Source organism: Notamacropus eugenii, chromosome 7 (genome assembly GCF_028372415.1).
Source record: "Notamacropus eugenii isolate mMacEug1 chromosome 7, mMacEug1.pri_v2, whole genome shotgun sequence".
In the NCBI taxonomy this organism is placed as follows: domain Eukaryota; kingdom Metazoa; phylum Chordata; class Mammalia; order Diprotodontia; family Macropodidae; genus Notamacropus; species Notamacropus eugenii.
The window spans coordinates 156,687,687-156,703,994 of NC_092878.1; the positions used below are offsets into that span (position 1 = coordinate 156,687,687).

Here is a 16,308-nt window from a genome sequence, read left to right on the forward strand (position 1 = left end):
TGGACATATACAAAGGGGGAGGGGACATCTCCACTGTACTGAGGGGAGATAACACTTCTCCAGGCAGAATTGGGGGAGAAAGCTTATAAGTGAAGGAACCATGGTGTTTCAGGGAAAAGCAGTGATTCCACTTTGGCTGGAATGGAGGAAGACTACAGGAGAGAAATTTGGATAGATTGTGGTCAAATTGTGGAGGACCTTGAATGCCATGCCAAGGATTTCAGCTTTCATTTGGTGAGGAATAGTGCAGTAGATAGAGCACCGGCTTGGAGTCAGAAGGACCTGAGCTCAAATCTGGCCTCAGATACTTACTAGCTTTGTGACCCTGGGCAAGTCACTTCACCCTGTTTGCCTCAGTTTCCTCATTTGTAAAATGAGCAAACCACTCCAGTGCCTTTGCCAAGAAAATGCCCAATGGGGTCACAGAGAGTCAGATATGACCAAACAACAAAAAAATGTTGGCAGTGTTTGAAGCCTTTGGAAGCTGATCCTGCCAATGGTGTGTAGAAAGGATCAGAGCGGGAAAGAGGGCTGAGAGACCAGTCAGGAGATGGTGCCAAAGTCTGGGTGAAGGGGCCCAGACCTGGGCACCAGCCTGGGGAATGGAAAGAAGAGGATGGATGCTAGGAAGGTGGAATTGATCATATCTGGGAATTGAAGAAGGAAGAAAAATGACCCTAAGATTTTGAGGCTAGAAAAGGAGGGCTGGGGGGAAGATGTCATTAATGGAAATATAAAAAAAGAACTTCACATTTCATTTTTAAGATAAATAAATAGGGAGCAGTGTGACAAAGCGGACAGAGCACTGGGCTGCCTCAGACACTGCCTAGCTGGGTGTCTGTCAGAGAAACAAGTCTCGTGTTCTATTCAGAACAGCAGCTATCAAGGGAACCTTTTATTTATTAACTATAAGCAGGATGTGGGGAGAGTTCTAAGCTGGGAATCCTAAGGAACCTGAGACAGAGGAGACCAATGGCTCCTGGGCAATCAGACTGCTCCACGGAGATGTTCTGGGTCGAACACCTACGTTGATAGAATGGGAGTAAGTTGTCTCAAAGTTTCTTAGGTTATTTTTTGGAAAAAGCTCCACTCCCTTGAGGTTTCCTAGCTGTACAATCTCCTTCCAGTGACCTGAGAACAGGCAGAGCTTTCAGACCTTGGGGCAATCCTTCCCATCCCCTGCTGTGCAGTGCTCAGGGAGGCCAGAGGCTTGTTTAACCTTGCTTCCTGCAGTGACTCATCTTCTGCAACCTCAGTTTCTTCATCTGCAAGATGAGACCAGTAATATCTGTGTGCTTACCTCATAGGGCTCAGGACTTTAAAGGGAGATGTCAATGTTGGCTATTATAATGATTAATATGACATTAAAAAGATGTGTTATTTCTCCAGAATCAGACTGGTCAGGTACGTGCCTGAAGGCTCTCACCTGGCAGGCCCTAGCAGAGAATAGAAAAGCAACTCCTATTTGTATAATGTCTTATGATTCAGGAAGTATAGGCGGGCATTACACCATCCTACAGATGAGGAACTGAGGCTCAGAGGGATAAAGGAGATTGCCCATAATCACACAACTACTAAGTGTGGGAGGTTCTCTGGAATGAAAGATTACTTACTTACTCTGGTTAAAACCAAGCTGCCTCTAGGAAAACAGACTATTAGGAAAATCTAACAAAGTTTACAAACTAAATATACCTTATTTATTTTTCAATCATGTCTGAGTCTTTGTGAACCCAACTGGAGTTTTCTTGCAATGACACTGGAGTGGTTTGCTCATTTTACAAATGAAGAAACTGAGGCAAACAGGGTGAAGCGACTTGCCCAGGGTCACACAGCTAGGACGTGTCTAAGGCTGTTTTTGAATTCAGGTCTTCCTGAGTTCCTGTGCACTGTGTCATTAAACATACCTTAACTCTGCCTTAATTTGCTTTACTTAAAATATCACTATTTTATTTTGATTTAATAAATTTTTTTCAATTTTAAAACAAAATAATGAGAAATAGCAGTATATTCTGTCACTCTAAATAAAAGATTCAAGTTCAAGGCACACTTTTGCACAAAAGAGAAATGTTGTACACACTCAGCTTTTTCAAATCATGGGCCTTTACCCTCCTCTACTTAGTTCTGATTTTTCAGAATCAAATCACTGATTAATATTTATATGTGCACAGCTACAAATACTTTGTTTTGCTGAAATTGCACCTATATTAAATGAAAAGCATAAAATAATTTACCAACATGACATATTTTGGTAAAGGTTATTTTAGGCATATCTTAGGTAAATTTATGACAGTTACAAAAATTTCAGGTTTTAATCCAGCAGTTTTCTTACCTTATAAAACAGAGAACATCCCAATATTGTGTACAGACGCCTCATGTCGTAGTAATCTTCCGACTGAAAAACAGACAACATACCATTACGGTTAATTTAAAATTCTTAGTGTTTCTTTGTCTCTTCCTGGATCTTACAATGATGCCTCAACATAGTGTGGAGGCAGGTCTAGCCTTCATAAGGCCACCCCAGGACTTAGCACACAGTAGGCATTTAATATTTATTGATGCTGGAGGGGGAGCACAGGGGGTAAGTGGAAGGTACAATCCAGGGCTGGGGTTTAGCAAGGGATGCATGGTAATAAGAGGAGAGGGTGTGGGATTTGAGATTATAGGACAGTTTAGGAGCTGAAATGGGTAGCTATAGGGTGGAGAGACTGACGACAGTCACAATAAGGGAGAATAAATTTGGAAGGACGGAGGCCTGGAGGGACTGGATGATAGGAAGGTATGGCTGATAGAGGAAGGTCAGTGGGATCCAGGGCACAGTCATCCCTGTATGTGGATGAATGTGGAACAGAGGAGGAAGGCATGGGCTTTGAGGGATCTTTGAGGAACTGGGAGGCCAAGCTGTGTGAGGGGACATCAACATGAACAGCAAAGCCCTCGGTACAAGGGTAAGAAATGGGGCTGAGGGGAAGACAATGAGGGAGAGGCTGAACTCCCAAGACAGGACAGAATGACCTTTCTGACCTCGGAGGCCTCTGTCCTTCTCCAAGGCACTTAATATGTTTTAGTTCAGATTGAATTGACTTTTGCACATCGCTCTCCTCTCGATCAGCGTCTAGGTGCTGTGAAGGAGATGCATGTTTTATTTATCAGTGGCTTGGCACTATGTATTTGTTTCATGGGTATCTTCAGGGAACACCCGGGGAGGACGCTGTCTCCAGTGGTGCCATCTTGTCTCAGCAAGCTGCCCGTGAACAGAGGTTAGGTGACGTCTCTGTCAGAAATGGGGTTTGAACTCAGCTCTTCCTGACTCTGAGGCCAGTTTTCTGCCCACCCTCTCATTCTGTCCCGTTGCCTTTTGTCCAGATTATTTGATGTTGTTGAGTCAATTCCTGTGACCCCATTTGGGTTTTCTTGGCAAAAATACTGGAGTACTTTGCCATTTCCTTCTCCAGCTCATTTTATAGATGGGTAAACTGAGGCAAACAGGTTTAAATGCCTCCCCCAGGGTCACACAGCTAGTGTCTGAGACTGTATTTGATTTTAGGTCTTCTTAATTCTAGGCCCAGTGCTCTAACCACTGTGCAACCTACACTAAGTACTTAACGTGAGAGGGAAAGGGGAAGGTCCCTTTGTTATACAGCTATTTAAGAAAGCCATCTTAATACCATGGACGTGACTCAATGTTCACATAAGGCTGAACTGTCCCATGAGGTTGACTGTCCCAGAGCTTACCCTGCCTCAATCACTTATGAGATGTATGACCCTGGGCAAGTCACTTGACCTCACTGGAGCTCATTTTCCTCAGCTGCAAAATGGAGATAAGAGGATGACCTCCTCACTTCACAGGGTTGTGAGGATCCACATAAGGAGTGCTCGATAACTGTTAGCCAGGACAAGAGAAACCCTGGTGGATTAACCCTGAAGAACTCTCAATCTCACGGTGCTACTCAGCAAGTCTGCCCCTGCCAGCCTTCATGCCCTGGCAAGCAGGCTGAGAGTGTGGGCCCCACCCCTGCTGCAGAGACTCCACCAGCACTCCTCGAAGCCCATCCACCCCCTCAAAGGCCTTAGAGCATGACTCTGCCCAGGCCTGCCAGGGAGGGAGGAGGAAGACATCAAACACCAAATACTATTTCAAACCCAGTCAACAAAATGGGAAAAAATTCTTTGCAGCACCTTTCTCTTACAAAGGTTTAATTTCTAAACAAGGGAGTCAAATTCTTAAGAAAAAGAACCATTCTCCAATTGATAAATGGCTAAAGGTTAGGATAGAATGCCGGCCTGGAGTCAGGAAGAATCCTCCTTTCTCTGAAAATGACAGATGTGATAAAGGGAGTGGCTTCAGAGAAACTGGGAAGACTTGTGTGAACTGATATGGAAGGAAGTAAGCAGAACCTGGAAAACAACTTACACAGTAACAACCGTTTTGTAAAAACAAACAACTTTTAAAGACCTAAGATTAATGCAGGGACCAACCAGGATTCCAGAGGACTCAACGTGAAACATGAATCCCACCTCTTAGGGACTCAGGATACACACACATCCACACACATTATACCCCCATATGTATGTATGACAATGTATGCATATATATATGCGTATGTAGGATACGGTCAATGTGGGAATTTGTTTTGTTTGAAAATATACATATTTACATATACGTATATTTGTTATAAGGGCTTTGTTTTTCTTTCTTTTTCAACAGAGATGGGGGAAGTGGGAAGGACAAAAGCTGGGTTTTCATTAACTGGAAAAAATATAATAAAAATTTGAAAATCTCATCCAATCAGTCATTAGCATTAAGCTGTGTCTAAAACTTTTTTCTCTCACCAGTTCTGCAAAGTCTGCCGCCTCCAAATCATTTAATGCCATGTCGATTTCCATCTAAGGAAAGAACACAAACAGAATTCAAAATTATTACGAATACGTTTACTAGCAAATAGTGGAGGAGTCAGGTAATCTATATGTGCTAATCAGAATGAATTGGCATTTCTCCCTCTCTATTACTTATTAAGAAATACTACACCCTTTTTCTTACTGCAGTTACAAAACAACTAGTCTTTAAAATACAGGCACATCAATAAAACACTATTAGGAGAAGTAGGTTTCAACCTGTATTCAATGCAAAGCAGCGTAACTTGCTCATGGAGGGATTCTACTGCTCCTCGAGTTTGAAATAAACCTATTTTTTAAACATTTAAACAATGTTCTTAAGAGCAAACAACGATCCAATCTGCATATCCTCAAAGGCCATACAATAATTTAAAAAATTTCCATGTACTTCTCCATAGTTTAGATTTTTTTTAAGGTAAAATACAACGTTCTCCTTGCCTGCCCCTCCAGCACAGCATTTTGTACAGAATCATGTTGATCTTACTGCCTGAATGGATGAAGCCCCCCTGGGACCTGGCACAGGACAACTATCCAGCTAGGGCACCGGGAGCTCTGCCATCACGTAGGATTTAGGTTTGTTGCTACAGAAATGTCCCAGAGCATCTGACTCATTCTCAGAGGTATCCAAACTGTAAAGAGAGCTCAGGAGTTGTTTTATTTTCGTTATACAAATTTAAACCGGCCGAGAGGTTGGGACTGCGGTTGCTTGACAAATGTGCTGCTCACTGGGAGGCAACTTTCCCTACAGGGCTGAGAGAAACAATGCTGGCCAAGATGATGGAACCTTCTGAAACATGAGTCATGCCTCGTAACGTGTCCACACTCATTGACGACCCACATTTTTCATCATCTGACAAAGACTATAGTTGCGTGTGCGTGTGTGTGTGTGCGTGTGCGTGTGTGTGTGCGCGCTGTGAAGGAGAGCCCCAGTTTCAGACACTAGCCAGGGGTGCGGTGCCCTATTACTGAATTATGACACTTATTGTCCAGTATTTCCTGGTTGGCCCCAAGACTCTTTAAGAAAAAATGTGATGTTAATATTTCTTCTCCTGCCTACTCCTGTGTATCCCAAGAAAAATAAAATCAATAAATCAGCGTAAAATAAAAAATAAAAAAAATCAAATAAAATCTAAGTAAAACTTCTAAACAATTGGTGAAAAGTGCCCATGTCCCCACTCATCCCGTGAGAGTAACAGGTCTAAAAGTTAGACTCCAGGTCATCTGGGGCCAGACACCACATGAGCACAAGCATTTATGCAGAACTGCTCTTTTTGAACAGGGAGATGTAGAACCAGTACACCCCTGCTATCCAGAATATAGCCAGAAGGAGAAAATAGAAGACATAAAAGGCCCTGTAGGACTCCTAAGAAAAATAAATAAATAAATAAAAACCAGGGGCATCTATGTCCACGTCTTTCAGCTTTTAACTTCTTCATGGAAAAATCACAGTCATTCTTTAGAAAATAAGCAAGCTATGCCTGTTAATTACTCCAACAGTCTACCACATAATTGAAGACTTTGCCATATGACTTCTTTATTATTAGCTATAGGATCAATTCAATCCAATAAACATTTATTCATTACGATGTGCCAGGCACTGTGCTGATCGCTGAGGATGGTAAAAGGATTGGAGCTGGAAGGAATGTTACAGGCTGTTAAGTCCAACCCCCTCATCTGGGGCCCACGAGATCACAGTCATTGAGTCCCAAGTCCAGGGTTCCATCTAAGGTAGCACCTAGCTACCATTTTTTTTCTGATGAATTATCTTGCCTCCCTTACCAGACCTAGAAGCATCTAGAGGCTAGGGCTCATTTCTCACATTTCTGTCTCCCTTTGGCATCTGATCTAGGGCTAAACATATACTGTGGTCTGTAATTTCTGCTACAGACAGATCTAACATAGATAAAGGAGCCTAAGTATTTTGTAGATGTGAATTCTACGATGAAGCAAGACATGCAGTTGGACCTAAGATATTCCCAATGCATGGCCTTGTTGATAGCTGGCCTTCAAAAAGTTACATCCTCTTGTAGGGAAACACCAGTAAAAAGCATAAAGACAAAACTCTGCAATGAAATTGTTAAATTCAAGAAAAGTCTGTTATCACGAGTTAACTTGGCACTGAGTGGCCCTGCTCATAGAGGGCAAGTAGGTATTGACTCAAACAAATGAAGCCACAGTCTAGGAAGACTGGAACTGAGCTCTGAGTTTTCAGGGTTAGGGCTTTCATTCAGATCCTGGGTCACGGAATGGTGACTATCTTCAGGAGGGACAGACTTTGTGGCGATGTGGCTGGGTCTGCTGTTATGCGTCCTACTACGGTCTAGTCATCTGGGGTGGAAAAACAAGGGTCTGAGTCATGTAAGGTATCTAAAACTTAGATGGACACCAGAAAACTTCCCCCTTTAGGAGAAAGGTCATTGCCAAACCTCATAGATTAGAACAAGGTGATGGCAAAGGCTTGCACAGAACATCTTAAACCAATAAAACATGTCCTGTTTCACTTCCTTCTTCTTGGCTAAGTTTGTACTTTAAATAAGGACCTTCCTGCTCAGCCCATCTTCTAACAGCACAATACATCACAAAACCCAAAACTCCCGGGCGCTTTGCTCCCCTCAATGTATTCCGCGTGAACAGAAATACGACCCCATTTTAACAAGTCTAAATGACAATCTAGAATGATAAAGCCAGAGGTGGTCTCTCTTTGTAAAAGCATTTCTGTCTCTTCAATGGATGTCTCTTTTTATCCCTTCCTTCCTCTTTCCTGATGGAATGTCAGCTTCATGCCCAGCTCCCAGCTTAGTGTCCAGCACAGAAGGTGCTTAAGAAATACTCCCTGGTTGACTAACTGATCTCCCTTCCAAATGCATAACCGACTGAGGAGAAAAGACAGATTTGTCAAGAAAGCTGTTTTTGATTACTTGGGGAGCCTGAGGTTACCTGGGTTTCTTGTGGAAGCGTGAGCCATTGAACGCCAGGCAGAGTGTCGATGAACAGTGAGCTGGAGGCATCGTAGCACTGAGTGCCGGTCCTGGAGTAAAGCTTTTCGGGCTGAATTGCTCTTTGGAAGAACAAACTGAAAAAATGATCCAACCGAGCCACGTTCTCCGCCTCACAGAATGCGCTGCAGAAATGTTAATGTCAAGTCAGAACAACATCATCCGTTCCATGATGCTGACGTCATCAGCCGTGATCCCTCATTTGAATTTCCCCTTCGATACACATGACCCTTGGTCTTCCCTGAGTGCTGGGGATGGAACCCATGTGTTCTCCACAGTCTCCTTTCTAAAATGCCAGCAGAAAATTCTGTTGGAAGGGGGCTGACACTATGAAGGCTACAATGATGTCAAAGGATGCAGACACAGGGGTTGTAATGTCTTTTTTTTTTTTTGCATTCATGGGTCTAAAAACGCATGATGCTGAAAAAGACGATGGAGGGAAGGAATAAGCATTTCTTAAATGCCTATTACAGGCCAGGCACTGGGCTAAGTGCTTTATTAATAATGATCTCATTTGATCCTTACAATAATTCTGCTAGGTAGGCGCTGTTATTATCCTCATTACAAGTGAAGAGACTGGGGCAAACAGGTTAAGTGACTTGTCCTGAGTCACTCAGCTAGAGTCGGAGGCTGAATTTGAACACAGGATTTCCTGACTCCAGTGGTCTCTCCACTGAGATACCAGCTGCCTCATAACAGAGAGGACCTTTTCCTCTTTCTCTGATTTTTTTGGGTATCCCAGGGTCAAAGAGTAAGGGCAGTCTAATAACCTGTGGACCATGAACTTAAAATTTTTTTTCTGATAACTGAATTTCAATATAATCAGTTTCCTTTGTGATCTTATTTTATTTTGTGCATTTAGAAACAATATGCCTAGAAGAGGTTCACAAGCTTTACCAGACTGTCAAAGGGTCCATGACACTAAGAAGATCCCTGCTCTACAAGAAAGGAGCATTTTTAACCTCTTTTTTTCTTTTTAGAAATTAAGAATAGAAGTGAAGTTTCCCCCAGGTTAGTGAAGGCGAGCATTAATAATAATAACAATTCTGGTATGAGGGGTGGGTGGGAGTAGAAGTGATTCAACCATGGGTAGAAACAAGAAAGGAGGCTAAGACTGGTCATATAACTCTAGTGTTATCTCTGAGATACCTTGTGGCCTCTCAAGGCCATTGAGTGATTTGCTAAGAATGTCACAAAAATAATCATTCAACACATATAATACTTACCTGTTTAAAGAACCATACATAAACTTTAAGGTCTGGGCAACATCTTCTATCATATTTCTTAGCTGAGGAAGAGGAACTCTAGAAAAGCAAACGGTAGCTATTAATTCACAACCATATGGGTAAATAGCAGAATTCTGACATCAAAAGAAGGCAAAATAGATTTAAATTTGAGATAACGGACAAGCACATTTTTACATAGTGCTGGGTAGTGCTATTACAGATGGTGCCTCTGTTTTAAATTTTATTGTTATACTGTTTGAATAAGTAAAGTCTCATTGGTGTTGCTAGTTCTTTGTTCTTGATGAGGACCACGACATTGGGAAGATGAGGCCACGACTTTCAAGTGAACTGGCTTTAGGTGAGGGAGGGCTGTGCAAGGTCACCAGCCTCACCTTCTGCTCTGGAATCATCTGGGTCCAGTGGCCACATATAGAGCAGGACAACTGGAGATGCCCCATCCCCTCCCCAATGTCTCATGACCTAATTTTAGGATAAATGAGCATTCTGGTTTCCTGTATGGTACTTGGGCCAGAAATCAAGTCCGAGTACCACTGGGATAGCCACAGGGAAGGATGGCAAAGGAAGCCGAGAACTAATGTATGATCCATGTGTACTAAGTCTCATCTGACTGCATGTCTGTGATGGAATGGGGAACTCCCAGGTGGCTGATTAGGATTTGCTACAGGTTTGGGGCTGAGGGGTGGGAATAGAGGGCATGTACAATGTCATTCTGGACGGTCCAAGCCTTACAGTAAATCTGGGGATGAGGTAGAGAGGAGGACATAAAACGGAGAACACCAATTAGTGATAAAGATTGTTTATCTATTTGGCTAGAGATACAGCCCATGGGCCAAATGGGGCCCATCTCTTGTTTTTGGATAGCTAGGGAACTGAGAATGCTTTTTACACAAAAAAAGTTTTTGTTGGAACACAGCTGTGTAAACACAGTTTATGTATTTTCCATGGCTATTTTTGTGCTACAATGATGACAGAGACCACATGTGTTGCTTCCATCACTTTCCACAGCTGCTCAGTGCATCACAAATTGCAGAGAGGCATTTATAAACTGAATAGTATTTTGAGTGCCATATTATACCTGACATTTTATTTTATTTTATTACTACCAGTGCATACCTATCATGTCAAAACAAGAAGAGAAAAAAAAACCTTCCATTACAATATTTTGAGCTCAGGGCTGAGATTTGAGTTTTTCTGAATGAGAAGAACCACTCTCCCCCACCACTATTCGACAACGAATGGATTTGGAAATTAGCTTTTGCTAGAGACCTGATGTTTCTTAATGAATTCATTCTAAAATTATAAGGCAAACTATGCTTACATGTGAACCATACTACGGTAAATTCAATATAATGACAATGAATGTTATTTGAATTATGAGTAATGTTAAGTTGCTTTTAAAGTACTTTCTGTGTTGTCAAAAGTAAAAATGAAAGTGAGACCTCCATTCCTACACAAATTTGTAGTGCATCTATTTTCTGAGCTCAGACTACAGTTTCAGCTTTTTTCAGAACTTGATATAAGTGCAAAAGAAATGTCCATATTTCAAAATTCATTTATTTACCTATGCAGTTGGGGAACTTTAAGAATCTACTAGAATTTTCTAAGTGATGAATACACTCAATTAAAATCATATGCTTTGGAACTGATATCAGTATTTGGCAGTGCCTATCTGTATGAAAAGTCATTTTCAAAGATGAAATACATAAAATTTAATGACAGATTAGGATTAACAGAAGGACCTTTGCAATGAATTTTGATGACTGAGAACACTAACTTTGAATCCCAGTTAATCAAAATGTCACCAAGAATTCCATGTTTATCATTAACAGACCTATATTACCAAAAAATGCACTTTATTATTATTATATTTTAATTTTACCAGTAAAAAAATTGTGGAAAATTTTTTCCTTGGTTCTATGAGTAATTATCCAACATAATCAGTTTTGCCTCTTGGCCCATGAAGCCTACAACATTACTATCTGGCTTCTTCCAGAAAAGTTTCTTGACCCTGGGATAGAATTTCTCTGATGCTATGTGACCAAGAAGAGGTACAGGGAGCATGAAACGCTCCAGTATTCCCTTCCTTTGCTTGCAGGACCCATCCTCAGCATCTGTTCTTCTGGCTGATCTATCCAACACTCCCTTCCCTATGTCCTCTTCCCTCTCCCACAGGTCTATGCCTGATTTTTTCTTTCAGGCCCTTAGGTGGCTGGGGGAGCAGGATCTTTATGTGCTGAAACTGGAGGACCACCCCCTTTCCCTCTTTGCTGTGGTTACCTGCATTTGGCACGATTGTGAGATCCATGAGGGTAGGTCTTATTACATTGTACATAATGTACCTCCCCCAGGATGCTGCCCACAGCTCTGCACAAAGCCTAGGCTTAATCAGCGTGGGCTGCAGCCAGCTGACTACCAACTTGGCTTTTGCTTAGTACACAGACACCCCTGAGACTCCTCTACTCAATCTCCTCTCAGATCTGCTCTTGCTACACTTCCTTCCGGCAGACTCTGCTTTCTTTCCTCTCTTATTGCCTTTGGTACTTTTCAGTGAGCTATTACTGTGTTGTCTACACTAAAACATGTTTTGGTAGAACAAAATAGAGCCATTAAGGCTACCCCAAAACAGACTCCTTGACTATATTATAGGATTGTCTGACATAAGGATGATACTAGTGCCTCCTCCGCCCTGATCCCGGGCTGTCCTCAGGATTACATACAGATATAAAACAGAACCGTGTGCTTGTGCACAGAGGCTTAGAACTGTGTTGGTCCACCTAAAGCATGGCTTCTTAACTTTTTTCACTGGTGACCCACAGCAATTTATCTGGAAATGTGGTCTATGGAGAGAGCGACCCTAAGGTCAGGAAGCCGGCTCAGACCCAAGTGGGGCCTGACCACAGGCACAAACATGCCACCAGATTTGTATCCTGTTCTTTAGAGTTGGTGTTACTCTGAAGTTTGTTTTGTTTTTAGTTGAATTTACTCTTTTCTGGTCACTTAAATGACTATAGCTTTGATTTCTTCTTTTGAAGACTGTCTTTTCACATCTTTTGACTATCAATTGGGGAATGACATATTTTTATAAATTTGACTCAGTTTCCTGTATGTTTGAGAAATAAGGCCTTTATCATAGAAACTTACCGTAAAAACTTCCTCCATTTTCCTGCTTTCCTTCTAGTTTTGGCTGCATTAGTTTTACATGTGCAAAACCTTTTTAACATTATGTAATCAAAATTATCCATTACATATCCCATGATCCTCCCTATCCCTTCTTTGGTCACAAATTCTTTCCTTATTCATACATCTGATAACTTTCCTTTCCTCTCCTTTCTTCTCCCAAAACCTTAAACCTACTGTACTCTGAAGCTCATACACTGGAGGATAGAGGCCCCTACCTAAGGGCTGGCTTCTGGACCCTGCAGGCTTAAGAGTGATTATCAACAGTAACTGTTGCTGTTTCCCTCCTAGCCTGTTGTTTTTTTTTCTCCCTATGCCTCACTAAAGGGGCCATGCCCTGGCTACTTCTTAAAGAGGCCTATTCAATGAATGGGTCTTACCTCACCCTAAATGAGTTCCTGAGTAGATCTTGGCCGAAAGGGGCCAAGGTCGCCCAGTGCATCCTGGGTCATCTCCAGTTATCCTGATGAATATCTGGTCACTGGACCCAGATGGCTCAGGAGGAGAAGTGAGGCTGGTGACCTGCACAGCCCTCCCTCACTCCAAACAAAGTCAAGTGCAAGTCATGTCATTATTTCTCTGATGGTGTGGTCATCTTCGGCAATGAAAGACGAACCCAACAACAACAACTACAATTTACCCCAGTCTATTCACTCCAGACCAGCTCATTCCACGTTTCATTCAGTTCTCTCTGAATCTACAATCTCACTAAAAAGCACTTTGCTTCTTCACAGTTTCACCAATCAGAATCCACCTGGGATGGCCAGGAGGTGGTGTGTTCACTCCCCCAGGTGTCTGCCCTTGTCTAGGGTGTTGAACTGTCCCCACTGCTTGGATGAGATGGGAATTCTGGGGAGGAGGTCCATCAGGCTACCAGCTACCTTGCCTCTACTCCCTCCAGAACCCTCAGCACTATCATCTGACTAACTAATGTAGCCTAAGCACCCCTGGGCCTTACCATCCAGCCTGAAGTCAAACCTGCAGGACTCCTAGGTCTTTCCATCTGCCCAGAAGCCAAACTTTCTTCTATGTGTTGTATCCTCAAATTAGCTTAAGTTCCTGGAAAGCAATGGCTGTCTTAATTTTTCTATTTGTATCTCCAGTACTTAGTAAGTGGTTGGCCTAAAGCAAGTGTTTAATAAATGTTTTTCTTTCTTTCAGTCATTCCATTCATTCATTCATTCATTCATTCATTCATTCATTCATTCATTCATTCATTCATTCATTTCCCCGTGGGGCCTGACGAGGGTGCCATACTCTCCAGAAGAGGTCACCACATCTTCTCCTCAAGGAGGCAATATATGTTAGGAAAGAAAGAAGGAAACACTTATTAAATGCTTAGGATGTGCCAGACTCTGTATTAAGGGCTTTTTAGAAATATGATCTCGTTTGATCCTCAAAGACTCTGGGGGGCAGGTGCTATTATTTTCCCCATTTTACAGACAAGTTAAGTGCCTCACCCAAAGTTATCCAACTGGGACATGACTGAGGCTGAATTTGTACTCGGGTCATTCTGATTTCAGGCTTCATTAGCATCAACATGGACATGACAGAGTAAGCCACCATCTTTTCTTGGGAGGTTCCAGCAAAACCTTTCCTCAAAATGTTTAAAATATTTAACACCCCCCCTCCCCCATTTTATATTTGAACACATCCATCCTTTGCTTCTCCTCTCTGGGGTTATTTCTTGATCAATTTTTTTGACCAACTAATGTAACCTAAGCAGATGCTTTCCCCAAAGCCCTCTCTGAGAATGCAACGAAAGCTTTGTGATCAACAAGGTCTATATCATCTCTCAATAAATAACAGAAAAGACCTCTGATCTCACTTGCATTGTCAAAACTAGGCTAACAAATGCAGCAATCAGCACTTTGGTCAAGCCCTTCTCACCTGGATACTTGGTAGAGTAGAACATTTACCTGTTGCTTTGGTTCTCTACAATTATATTACTCTCATAAAGTCCTCACTTCTGTGTGTCTCTGATCAGCTTCCAGCAGATGAGAGGTGTTAAAGTTTCTAAGGCTGGGCTGCTAGAGGGAGCTTAAGATGACCATTAACACTTCTCTGGGATTACTCTCAACATCCTAACTCCTCTGGCTTCCTATTTTTAACACTGTTGTAAATTATATCACAGAAACACAATATAGGTACAAAATTTGTACAAAATAAGTACAAAGAGGGTACATCCCCAAATATTAAGTAATATTCTCAATTTGCAAGGAAGGGATGAGATGATATGACGATACACAATGTTGTTGTTAATGATACACATTTGGACAGGCCAGTCTAGAGTCAAAGAGAGACTTTATCTTTCGAAGATGTTGAAGGCCAATATAACAAAATATTATGGCCTCTAAGCATTACCTCTAGATATAGAAGATAATTTAAAGAGGAAAGTATTGGGGGAGAATGCACAGTAGAATTAGGACTTGTCAAGGTGCTGAATTCGCATAACAAATAATATTTGACAAAAGTATTAGGAGGGATCCTGCTTGCTGCTGGGCAAATCTCTGAAATGCAGTTATCTTTGAAGAAGCAAATCTTGGCAGGCTTAATAACTAAGATATGGATTTGCTTCCTAGGGGTACCCCTAGTATATTCTAACAAAACCAAATGCAATCTCATGGCCTCTCTGCTACCTGTACAATACCTATGAACACCAAGCAGTTTAGCTTTACATTAAAAACTGAAAATTTTAAATAAAATGTACCTTATAAAAAGTGTATTTTATGACTGATTTCAAAGCATAAAAGGAAAAACTATTTAACTCACTCTTTAGCAGGAAGTCCAATTAATAACAATTTGTCATCTTCCTTCCAGTAAGCCACATGTACTAGTTTTTCATTTAAAGAAAGTGATGAGCTAGAAAAATCAAGTCAGAAAGTCAGTATATTCATAAAGATCATGAAATGACAAGCAAATTGTCTTACTCATAATATTACATATGGTATGTTTTGTGGATTAAATGCTTAATAAGCAGATTCCCTGAAATATGATTGTGACACAGGAGAAGTAAGACATTATATGTGAACGCAAATACATATTAATACGTTATACATTTTTTCAGAAATATATTTTAATACCAGTCACTGGCCAAGAACATGTTGATGTCAAATACGATTGCACAATGGAAGTTTTCTGTTATGTATTTACACAAAACTTTTCTATATAAAGGACTTTCAGACCAGTAAACAATATTTAAATGTTTTAATGCTCTTGCTCACAAAAAAATAAATAATGCATGCTCTAATTAACCTTATAACTCAACAGGAATATCAGATCATATTTACTGAACCTTTCCTGGGTGCAGAATATTGGATTAAAGTCTATAGGATTTCCACTTAGCAGGAACTTTAGAGATTAACTCCTTCATTTTGGATTTTTGGAAACTGCAAAAAAGCAATGATTGCAGACAGATGGGTGTGTGTTTTAATATAATCTGGCATTAATGAATAACATGGCCTATCCGTAACGTCTGGTTTTTGGATACTCTGGCTCTGCAGTGTACGGTCACAATTTGGTACTGATTGCACGAATGTTGCTCTAGGCCTCTGGTTTCAAAGCCTCAGAGTCCTCCTTGGCTCCTCCCTTTGCCTCTACCCCTAATGCTCATCAGCTACAAGTTTTGTTTATCGTAGCCCCCTGACATCTCACATCTGTTCCCTTTTCTCAGTTCACACACAGCCTCTGCTCTTGTTCACACTCTTAGAACCTCTAGCTGGGACACCTGCAATAGCTTTTTGGTGGTTGTCTCCCTGCTTTCGATTTCTTTCTTTTTCAATGTCTCCTTCATCCAGCTGCCAAAACACAGAGCTGAACCCTTCTCCCTCCCTCCATGAAAATTCTGTGGCTCTACACTGAGTTAGGGATGACATACAAAATCTTAAGGTTGGCATGTAAATCCTATTGCAGTCTAGTGTAACTTATCTTTTTCAATCTCATTTCACATTTTCCCTTTGTACACTCTCAGTTCTTGCTAGACTGACCTGGTAGAC

At 41.4% G+C, this 16,308-nt stretch overlaps 1 protein-coding gene across 5 annotated transcripts in view; it reads right to left on the reverse strand.

Moving 5' to 3' along the window:
* INTU (inturned planar cell polarity protein) overlaps positions 1 to 16,308 on the reverse strand; it is a 70,277-nt gene that overhangs the window by 19,001 nt on the left and 34,968 nt on the right. For all 5 annotated transcript variants that reach the window (XR_011970573.1, XM_072624609.1, XM_072624610.1 and 2 more), the window contains exons 6-10: positions 15,086 to 15,175; positions 9,116 to 9,193; positions 7,831 to 8,014; positions 4,831 to 4,884; positions 2,330 to 2,392 (exon numbers count right to left, since the gene is read on the reverse strand). Coding sequence is in view for 4 of the 5 variants with exons in the window: in XM_072624609.1 (XP_072480710.1) it covers positions 2,330 to 2,392; positions 4,831 to 4,884; positions 7,831 to 8,014; positions 9,116 to 9,193; positions 15,086 to 15,175 (469 nt within the window). In the remaining variant the exon portion in view is untranslated. The remainder of the gene's footprint in view (positions 1 to 2,329; positions 2,393 to 4,830; positions 4,885 to 7,830; positions 8,015 to 9,115; positions 9,194 to 15,085; positions 15,176 to 16,308) is intronic.